This window comes from Taurulus bubalis, assembly GCF_910589615.1.
Source record: "Taurulus bubalis genome assembly, chromosome: 16".
NCBI classification, from domain to species: domain Eukaryota; kingdom Metazoa; phylum Chordata; class Actinopteri; order Perciformes; family Cottidae; genus Taurulus; species Taurulus bubalis.
This window is the reverse complement of record NC_136604.1, coordinates 11521326-11532881: the sequence shown is the minus strand read 5'-3', so window position 1 is coordinate 11532881 and position 11556 is coordinate 11521326. Positions and strand designations below refer to the sequence as shown.

Here is an 11556-nt window from a genome sequence, read left to right as displayed (position 1 = left end):
CTTCATTAGTTCAGTAAAACTACAAAAAAGTAGTAGTTTGTTTTAATTAGTTTAGGATTATATTTATATTCCGACTATAGCTTCAGTCCAGCAGCATCCTTTAGCAAAATGGGGACTTTGCAGCCAGCGCTATCAGCGATAGGATCTCTGCTGCTAGAAACCCCAAATACCACAGACTCCTTCCTCATCTGCGTATAATTACATTCTGAATGATATGATCTGAACATCGCATTGGACCCCATACAGTCCCTAGTCTGTTACACAGGCGTTCTGTTCTACATTTGTTAACAAAGCTTCTAGTTCATTACAAACCTGTTATGAATAATGCCTTATTAGAAAGTATACTGACTTTAGAAAGCACATCCAGAGCCCTGACATTATAGGCTAACTGTTTTCAAAGAGTAGTAGTGCTCCCCATGACGAGTAAACTGATCTTGGGTGCCCTTGAGTCTCATCAGGACTCTCTTACAGCTCTAAATCATCAGTTTAATGAAATAACAGCTGTATTTTGTTATATCATAAGGTCCGATGTTATATGATGAGAGCTGATTTCACCGTTAAGGCCTCGCTGTATCCATGCTGTGTCATGATCGAGAGTTTCTTGTTTCATCAGGGACCAAAATACTCCCCGGAGCTGAATAAAAGACTGAAAAGACAGATAGTGCAGCGCAATCTTTATAACATGACTTATTGATTAGAGAGGATGAATCATTGATATACTTAGTCCTGAAAGACTTTATTATGTGTCAGATGTATCAATGTAAGCTGTGGGTGTGACTGTAATGTGAGTGTTTCAAATAACGTCTTTCCAAGAAGATGGTTACACAATGAGGAGCGGCAGCATCTGTCATGTGTGATGTGTTTGTGACACACAGACACACACACACACACACACACACACACACACACACACACACACACACACACACACACACACACACACACACACACACACCACACACACACACACACATACGTGGAAACTATGGGGACCCAAAGTGTTTATATTAAACAAATAAATAATGTATACATTGTGTGAAAAATGTAGATGAAATAATTTGTACAACAATTTAAAAATGTTATTTCATCAGTCTTCTAACAGTTGTATAAGAGTTAATATTAATTTAATAAGAACATTTTTGGGTCACATAAATGGGTCCACAGTGCCTGAAACCGCAGTCTTAATGGAAAGAAATGTCACCAAGATTTTTAAATATAGAACATTTTATTCCAATTTTAAGTAAATGGAGTTGAAATTCTGAAGTATATGTTTTAATATCAACAGGACCTTTGCATTGAAATAGAAACACTTTACATGCTTTCATCCAGTGACATGAAAAGCTTCCTTAAAAAGTTTTTTTGTCATTTATTTTTCATATTTCCCTTGTAAGAAATAGTTCAAGTATAAAAATTCCCAACAGTGTAAAATAGCCCATCTGATGAATATTAAGCAAAAGAAGCACAGCTACTGAAACTTTGACAACAACTATACATTCTAGTGGAGAAAGCAGCATTTCCGCTTGTTTTTTTTGTGAAAATTATAATTTTTTTCCCTCCCATCTAAACACAGAAGAGGCAGAGTACAATCTGCACGCAAATAGGCCTGCATTTAAATAAAGTTTCTTCCCTACAAAAGGCATTAGGCTAGTATTTTATGTCATGTTCTAAAGAATAAAAAAAAAAAATACAGTGCACATAACAGTATCTTAAATAACTCCTACAACGACATTTTTGGTTGAGTATGTTAATAATAATAATAATATAACTACACTAATCAATAACTTATATATGCCTTGAGATGAGTACATAATAATATTATTTATACAGTACCGCAACTAAGTCTCTACTCTCAGAGCGTCAACATAGTCAACCCTCAAAAATAAATATCTTAAATAGTAGATTTCTCTCTTTTTTCAGTTTTTCTTCTTCTCTTAAATAGCAGTAAAAATGTAAGGCACACAGACCAACATAACGTCAAACAGTCAAGCCCCCGTCCTCTCCACCCCACATGGTGATCTTGACAGACACGAGGCAGACCAGTTGTTGGGGTGGCTTTGGTGATAGTGTGTGTGTGTGTGAGTGTGTATGTGAGTGTGTATGTGAGTGTGTACCTGACACCGGACTACAGCAGCACAGAGGTGGAAGTGCTGACAGCTGCAGGGCTACATGACTGGGGTTGGGGGGGGCTCTGCTGTGGGGCTCTGTGTTGGGTGGAGGGGTGTGAGGTTGGTTCCCAAATGGGCCAGGCCGGGGATTAAAATGTGACAGCTCAACAAACGAGCACAAGTGATGCGTTCTTTCCAGAGTGATCCGTCTGTGTGGCGCTGGAGCGGCTCTGTTCACCCCCACCAGCAGCTGCTCTCTCCCCCTTTCTTTCTCTTTTTCTTTCTCTCCATCCCAGAGCCAGAGAGAAACACAACTGTGCTGCCTTTGTCTGTGACTGCTATGTGTGCAACTCTGGATGCATGTGCCTGTGTATACGTGTGAGTGAAACATGTGGAAAAGCAACTGATTTAGTGTTTCTCATTGTCTGGAGCCATTTTCAACCTCTCTCCTTTTGTCAGTGCGTTTGTTTTGTTTGCCAAGTCCCCCTTTAGTCCAAGAATCAAGTCAGAGTTGATGACATTTTCATTTTTTTGTTGCTTTTCTTCATTTTTTTGTCTCCTGGTGATTTGTTTGCTTTGCATAGGTCAAGAGGTCGAGACACAGAGTAAAAAAAGGGACATTCAGCATCAGGAAGATTAAAAAGGTAGTTCTTGAAATATGTGTGACACGACGAGTTACGACTTCTCGACTTCCTGACAGAGGTCACATAATAATAGCTAACACGTTGGAAACGGTTCCATTTCCCTGATTATCAGAAAAAAAAGCACTTGAAAAGACAAAAAGAACAAGAAGAGCCCCCAATGTGTAATAATAACAATAATAAATATAAATGTTATGAGGGCATCAAATAACTGAAAACACTTGTGGAAAACCACAAGTGAAAAAAAAGAGAACAGTTTCCTAAACTAACGTTAAAGACAGCAATAGGACTTAAAGGCTTAGTTTAACACCTATACCAACCTCAGGGATTAGTTCCTGCTTTACTTTTCTAGAAATAAGTACTCTACCACAATGATAATAGTAATGATAATAATAATAATAGTTATAACAACAACAATAATAATAAATCACTTTCCATTATTTGTTCTGCGACTTTTTTTCATTTTCTTGTTTTTTGGTTGAAGCACAGCAAGTTGGAAAGTTACTGTAAAAAGTTTCCACCTCACCATCATCATCACTACCACCACCACCACCATCATCACCACCACCATCATCATCATCACCTTTTTAAAGCTACTCTGCCTCGAAGTCGCTGACATGCCCACCCTTAAGGCCACTCCCTCTTCCTTTTCCGTCGCAGCTCCTTCTCGTGACTAATCAGCTGTGGCCGTGGGCGGGCCTCCTCGCTCCGCATGTCCAGTGGTTGCAGTGGCTGCTATTGCATGCGGTCGGCCTGCAGCTGCTGAGGCTGATACTGACCAAAGGCTGCGGCTGCTGCGGCAGCTGATCCTGGGGCAGCTCCGGCTAAAGGCTGCTGGACTGCGTAGCCATACCCGGCAGCCATGTAGCCTGCAGCGGCAGGGGATGCAGCGTAGGGGTACTGCTCATATGCAGCGGCGGCGGCAGCGCTGGCTGCAGCTGCAGAATACTGCGCGTAGGCAGCTCCGGTGTAGTCGATGTAGGGAGAGGACGCGGTGGCGGGTGCAGCAGCTGAAGGTTGCACATGAGGGATGACCATACTAGGCTGAACGAAGGCCTGAGGGTACATATAGTGGGCCGGTATGCTGTGAAACAAACACACATACAGTAGATTAGTTTGATTCAGCCAGTCTGTGCGTATTAGCACCCATCCTCAAACCCAAACCCAACTCCATCACACTACGGCCAAGCGCCCGCCCACCGCCCGCCACTGAGCCCCAGTCCAATCCACCAGTCAAGAACACCAAGGAAATGCCTGCTAGTAGGGATTAGAACAATATAGGGTTGCCAAAATAGAAATCTCTCTGTGAAAAAAAGAGTGGAAGGTGAAGAAAACTTTGAACACCCAGAGGTGTTTAATGGCACTCAAATCTACTGAAAAGTCCCATTGTGTTTGGAGGAGGTGATGCTGTTATGATAAGATAAATGAGGATAAAAAAAGGTTTCATATTTCTTGTTTTGGTCAGTTTTGAGTTTGTGGAGGCAGAACTACAGAGAGGCAGAGAGGAAGGTGAGATGAAAAGAAGAAGAAAAAAGTTTGGGATCTGAAACCTGTAGCTGGTTTGTCCGTCACATGTGGATTTGGCTCTGGTGCCGTCCCCCTGCCTGCTGGAGGGCTAATGGGTGGAGAGGAGAGGGAGGCTTACAGTGCCGGGGGTGGGGGTGCGGACAGAGGCATTGTGGAAATGTCACTGCCACTTTGACAGCCGGACAGTTTTCTAAAAGGACGCTGCTGGCCATTTCCCCCTCTGTGTCTGGACAAAGAGCCGGGGAGGCAGCAAGGGGAGCCGGGACTAGGCTTCGCACCCAGAGGGATGTTTCGATTAAATAAACAATTATGAACAATGAGCACATTCTGCCCTTCATGACATTGCCTTAAACCCCCTCCCGCAGACTCTATAAGGTCTGGAAACTAAGTCGGAAAGCAAGTATGAGGGGAGCTTTGGAAGTGTGTACTAATGAGAAGTGAACTGTCAACTTTTGACTGTAGGTGGATGCAAGAAGAAGAAAACTTTGAATTGAAATTCAGTCTCTGATGTCCAGAAAAACAGCCCTCCCCCCCTTCACTTTACAGATAAAAGTAGAGTTATATTCAATCTCATTTTAATTCAAATGAACGAGAGGAATCAGGTTTGACAGAAACAATGTGATATGTGTTGCACAACACTACAACAACAACTATGTGAGTGTAGTGGCTCAAAAATCTGTTGAGAGAAAATCAAGGATAATATAATCAGTCAAGTCTGCATAAATGAACATCAGGTGATCACATTTTTGAGTCTGGATTGGGAAAAAAAGAAAGGAGGTGCAGAAAATGTGAAAGGTTGAAAGGCAGGATCTATCGTGGCAACCCTATTGTGAGCACTCCATTATCCAATCCAATCCACATCTCAACAAAAAAACGTGGGCCAGGAGAAAAACAGGAAAAACAAAACAGCAAGGCGTCAGAAAGGAAGAAATATTTAAAAATAGTCCACCTCAACGAGACTGATTACAACACTGGCACAGCACAATCACTCAACTGTGAAGACACAAAAAAGAAAAGGGAGGGAATAAACTGAAAGTGGGTATGTAGAGGTTTGGTGTGGTCGTCAGTAAAGGTCAAAGGTCAATGCGAAACACATACACAGGTTTCAACAATTTCTGAAGGCCAGAAACAAAACGTCAGCATTGAAAAGATGATGTTTTTTTTTTCTCCAGAGTTACTCTGTTTCTCACTCCAAATCCTCAGAAACAGCATTTAATCATCATGTGACACTAAATCTCTCTTTTGAAACTCACACTAATGAAACTCAGCAGGGTGAGGCAGTTAATGATTTTAGAGGACGCCATCTCTAAAACTCCCTCACAAAACTGCGGAGAGACATTTCCTGTGTATTATCTGAAGTCAAAGTCAAATCACTGAATTAATCAACACCAGCCGACTGGAGGAAACTCTTCATACTATGTGAATGACCCACGACAGGCCCATTGTCTAATATGTAATAAAAAGCTAATATTAGCCTATTAGTACACACTCCAACGCTCATGGTTACACAGACTGTCACATGACACTGTCTGGACACTGTCACACCATTTTTTTTACACCGGTTTAACCCAACTACCTACAATATGGGAACATTATACCTTAATTTATTCAAACAGTTATCTGTTCCTCACAAATCAAATTAAACTTTGAGGATTATTGATAAGGTTCAAAGAACTTTGCTCAAAAGGTGTATCTACTTTTTAATATGTTGTTTAACTAACTACAACTGTAGTCCAGGTCCAGAGAATATATGTGAAGATAGTAGGAATGATGTGCGCCAAGCTGAAATTAACCGGCTTGATAACACTGTCTAAGAATTGTTGTCTAAGCGTTTGATAGGGAAGAATGTATTGAATAAAAAACACGATATCTCTGGGTTTTTTTAAACTGTCCATTGTGACTCTGCATGAATGGCATTAAAGAAACAAGCTAACGTTCCACCAAAACTTTCAGCTGCACATGTTTTAACAGCTGCTACCGTATATGATTGACTGTAGAGGCTGCAGCTATTTTGACATTTTAAAAAAGGACTTTGGTATGAACCCATTTACAATGCTCTCTAAATCAAACTCTAAGCTCAATGCATTTTTTAGATCGTACTAGCTGTCTCAGATTCCACACTACTACTATATTAATGGGATGGTCGGGTAGACTAGCACACTTATAGCATAAGCAGAGGTTTTAGCCATGGGAAGCAAAGGTCTGGCTGACATCCAATGTGGCCCCTAATGAAATAAATCAACCTCTTTTATCTGAAGATACTCAACAATACAGTGAATGTATGGTTATTTAGTGAAGCCATGATGCTTCAGCACTGTGTGTGTGTGTGTGTGTGTGTGTGTGTGTGTGTGTGTGTGTGTCTTTACTGGAATGCAGATCTCTTGCATCCCAGCAGTCATTAAAGTTCAAGGCTAAATAAAGGCTCTTTGCCTCCGTGTGTACGGCCTACTGGGAGCATCTAATGTTTGTGAGGTGTGTCTGTGCTGAATGGTTGTGTGTTTGTGTCATGAACGTGTGAGAGGTTGGATGTATACACACCTGTCCTGCTTCGACAGAGTTGCTCATTGGACTTTTGATATTATGACTGAGGCACAGATTGTCCATGTGTCTAGACTTTAGTCATAATCCACATATAAAAAGCTACTTGGATCAGACACCCAGACAGTTATACATTTAATATCCTAACATGAAGATGATAAGTTTGAAACCTGCCTTCCAGCTGTTTGAGTGTCTGAGCAATTAGCTGTTAGCGCTATATCTTCTTACTGTTAAAGTCTTTTGGACACATTATATACCTTCACATTTGCCGGATTTTTATTGTGCCTGATTTGGAACATGAAAATTCCTCCATTTTATGAGATCTATGCGACCTACTTGGTTTATCTCATGACATTTGTACACATCCTACATTGTACAAACAGAGGAGCTATTTGGAGGCTGACAGGGGCTGCTGGTGTCCTCTGATTGGTGAACTTTATTGGTGACAATACTTTTGTCACTCAGTTATTAACTTTGTACGCAATGGTTTCCCTATGTGTTAATTGTCAAAAACAAACTGACATGGTTCATGTCAGACGGTTAAGGATGGAAAGGCTGGACATTAATGTGGACCCTAAAACACCAACTCTGGCCCTGTTTAAATGGCCCCTGCTATGCTCTTACATGACAGAGAGGGACAGTCCAGACCCTCCCCCCCCCCTCCCCATAACCCCCAACACACACACAACACAGAGCTTCATGCGACTGCAGCGTCAGCATTCAGGGCTTTGTGTGGCACAATGGATGTGCTTGTTTTCCTTAACGAGAGAGAGAGACAGACAGACAGAGAGAGAGAGAGAGAGAGAGAGAGAGAGTGAGAGAGACAGAGAGAGAGAGTGAGAGAGAGAGAGAGAGAAACATTTGTTTGTGTCACACTGGAGACTTTGGGACTATGTGAGTGGATAAAGACACACACACAAACACAATAAGAGCACATACTCATATGTACCAATGTAACCAGACATGTACACACATAACTACACATATTGGTATGACTACAGCTCACATAGTAGCTGTTGTCATTCCATCATGAAGACATCCACTTTTGCGTTTCTGATGGGAAATGGTGTTAAGTGACCAAAGGTCTATGTCGTGTAGAGATGAGCAAAGACAACGATATATGGAGACAGGAAGGAAGGCAAGAGGGCTGACAGAGTGGACCAGCGGATTTATGGCAAAGAGAGACACTTTCATAGGGAATTTGTTGCTGCTACGGTGTGTTAATGTGAGAAACTAAAACCAGGAGGACGCTAATGGCACACACAAGCAGTGATGGGTTTTGTTATTTTGGGGCAATTGTGTGAGAAATGAAAGTAAGGAGATGATTGGGGAAAAAAGAACAAGAAAAAAAACACACAGAAAATCCACCACTCACTCCAACAAGACAACCAGGAAACACAAGAAACAACACATCCTGTTAAACAACCACAAGCTAAAGCAACAACAAAAATAAAAACAACAAAAACTTTGCTCATCCTTGGTAAAGTAAAAAGACACCCCAAAGATTCAATCAATCCAGCTTTTTTTTTGGTCATTAAAGTGAGAAAGCACACAATTTAGCTAACAACACCACTTCATAACCGCACACAAATCTCTAAGGTCTATTCAAATAAAATAAAAAAACAGGTCAACACCCACATACATGCAGCTATAGTCACCATTTTGAGCTTGTTTGTGTGTTTGAGTCTACAGGTATTTCCCTTCTCTGATCTGTGATTATGTCACAAACCAGCACACTTAGCTTAACCGAGAGCGAGCCTGTCGGACCAAAGAAAGATAGATAACATTGAGTCAGGCTGGAAGTTTCCATCATTGTCCACTCAGCACGCACACACACGCGGACACACACATAAGCGTCCGCTTGCGCGCGCACGCACGCACGCACACACAAACACACGCACACACACACACACACACACACACACACACACACACACACACACACACACACACACACACACACACACACACACACACACACACACTTTTACAAACAGGCAAACCTAGAAAAGGCAGTTTGACTGGCTTGGTGTTTGGTGGACAGCGATCAATAAAAAACTACATTAAAATTATTGTCCACCTCTAATTATTGATTAGAGAAAACAAGGTAAAAGGATAAATAAATACAAATTTGACTGATAGTATAAATGATCACACATTAAACAATTAAATAATTCAATGCAATGTGTACATCCGAAAATTCCTTTAAAATACGTGTAGACTTATCAGTACTTACCCATAAGGCCTTTGGATGAACGCAGGGTGAATTTGGGGAACACCAAAGGTAAAGCCTGCAAAACAAAGGAAACAATGTAAAAAAAAGAGTGCAGACAGCATTTATAAAAACAAACATAGATGAATACATGTGTTTTGTATTGTTTTGATTCTGATGTGACGTCTTTACCTTGCTGCATCACCCGAGGCTTGGCCCCCAAGTAGGCCAGGTTGACGTTGGCCTTCCTGCCGTCAATGATTGGGTTGGGGTCCTTACAGGCCCGGTCTGCAGCCGAGCGGTCCCCCATCGTCACCTGTCAGAGGAGGGAAAGCATGAGAAAGATGTAATTGAAATCGGTGTGTGAGTTGTTTCCATTTCCTGCTGGTTGGCTTAACAGCATGTAGTTACATTGAAAGACTGTGTGTAAGAAAGAGAGGAGACATACTTGTCTGTACTTGTGTGTATGCATGTTAGTCGTCTGTCTGTGCGTATCTCTGCCCATGAGGACAACATTAACAGCAGCAGGTATTTGACAGCACACACACATATCCATCACTCTCATGTGGATGTGTTGAAACTATCAATGGGAGCCAGGCTGAGATGACTGACTGAACATGGCTCCCTCATCACTCCCATTACAGACTTTATTTCTCCTCTCAGTGCTTCCCTAGCCGACATCTGAGAAGTACGTATACCTCACTGACACAATACAGAAAAAAGGATGAATAATGCATAAATATGGTGATGCTACTACACCAAAGAGAGGATTTAAGTAAAAACATTTTAGTATTTACAGAGAAATGTGAGTTTTTACATACATACAAACATAGATAGATGTTTCTGCATATCAAGGGCGACTGTGAAACTTTATACCTCTACATGGTAATATGTGCCAAAACTACTTCAAACATATATAAATGGTCTCCAAATGAAGTTTGGAGTTTAGATCCCTCTTCAGGCAGCCCTGTTACATGTATTAAACAGATTTGTATACACCAATTCACAAAAACACACACACACACACACACACACACACACACATATATATATATATATATATATATATATATATATATATATATATATATATATATATATATATATAATGACACACTGTCTGAGTAGAGCATTGGACTGCTGGTTGCTTTATGTCTTTTAGCTTTTAGAGGATGAAACCAGTGTAACAGTGGCAGAAACCCACAGACGTCACCGTGAGGTTTTTCTCAGCCAGAGCTGTCAGCTCACTTTCAAACGTGTCAGAGAAGGCGCATACCAACGCGCAACAAGTCGGTGGGTGCAAGATTGCAACAGAAGCCAATGACGAATTTCAGCAGGGACTTCTTATCAAAACATAAACACCCCATGACTGCAGTGAAATTAATAGGAATCATGATGTTGTGACAGACAGCAACAACCGCGCACTTTAACAGAGACGCCTCACGGCAGGATTGTTCCCACATGCGTAAAAGTTAGATTTTAATTCTGTGTAAAAGTGAAAGCAATATTGTGGTTGAGCAATACTTACGAATCCATAACCCCTAGACTTGCCGGTCTGTCTGTCGGTAATGACCACCGCTTCTTCAATCTCACCAAACACCTCAAAATATTTCCTGAGACTTGAATCCGTGGTGTGGTAGGGAAGACCCCCGACAAAAATCTTCGTATAGGTCGTGTCCTTTTGCGTGGTGTGCATCGTTAGTGCAAAATACAATAAATAGGAACAATTTAAAAAAGAATAGTGCAATGTCTCCTTATCAGTGATTCTTTGGATGAAGAGAGAGAAAGAGAGATCAGCCGGCTCTGTAAGTTTTTCAGAAGAGAAAATACAACAAAAAGTCGACAAAAATGAAGTCTGGAGGTAGATTTATCTTCCGACTGTTAAGAGGAGAGTTATATGGAGCGGATTGTCCCACAGAGACCATCAGGTGTTTCCAGCTCTTCTTGGTAACTCTGCTGTCTAACTAAATAGGTTTGGGACCCATTCCTAAAGCGTTGCTCCAAACTCCACCCAACTCCGTCCGTCTCTGCGCCGCCCACCAGCGCGCAAACAGCTGGCTGCGGAACCTGCAGCGTGAAACACTGGAGCTCCCTCACAAAACAGATCCTCCACTATCGCGTTTAATTAACCATCAGGGGCCAAACAAAACATAATTACACTGATGATATGTTGGGGACATATAGGAGAAGGGGAATGCATTTGGGTAAATTTATAAAAAAAGTGGATATTTGTGGGGATTTTCGCTTTCCTCTAAATAAATATATGATGATTTTTTTTAAATGTTCTCTCTGGTCAAATAAGACGTATTTGGACTTGTCTGCCCACTGGACACAGCTTCGGGGACAGACACATCACAGCAGCAGTGCAGCAGACAGACAGGTGCAGCTTTGAGGCTCAACTGGAAGGATCATTCTTCAAGATAGACAGTACACTTGTTGGGGGTTGACAGAGTTTTGGCAAGTTTCTGAGTTCACGCGGACAGCCGTAAGAGCTCGTGCCGACTGTGAGGGGGAACTTGTGGGTTTTTAATGG

At 41.6% G+C, this 11556-nt stretch overlaps 1 protein-coding gene across 1 annotated transcript; it reads right to left on the bottom strand.

Annotated features, from left to right (window-relative positions):
- Nucleotides 1-3481: 3481 nt before the first annotated feature.
- rbm24a (RNA binding motif protein 24a) lies at nt 3482-10719 on the bottom strand (the record flags this gene model as incomplete). Its single annotated transcript, XM_079232005.1, has 4 exons — nt 3482-3830; nt 9048-9102; nt 9216-9339; nt 10552-10719. 4 exons carry the CDS (start codon nt 10717-10719, stop codon nt 3482-3484), a joined length of 696 nt encoding a protein of 231 aa, XP_079088131.1.
- Between the last annotated feature and the right edge of the window lie 837 nt (nt 10720-11556).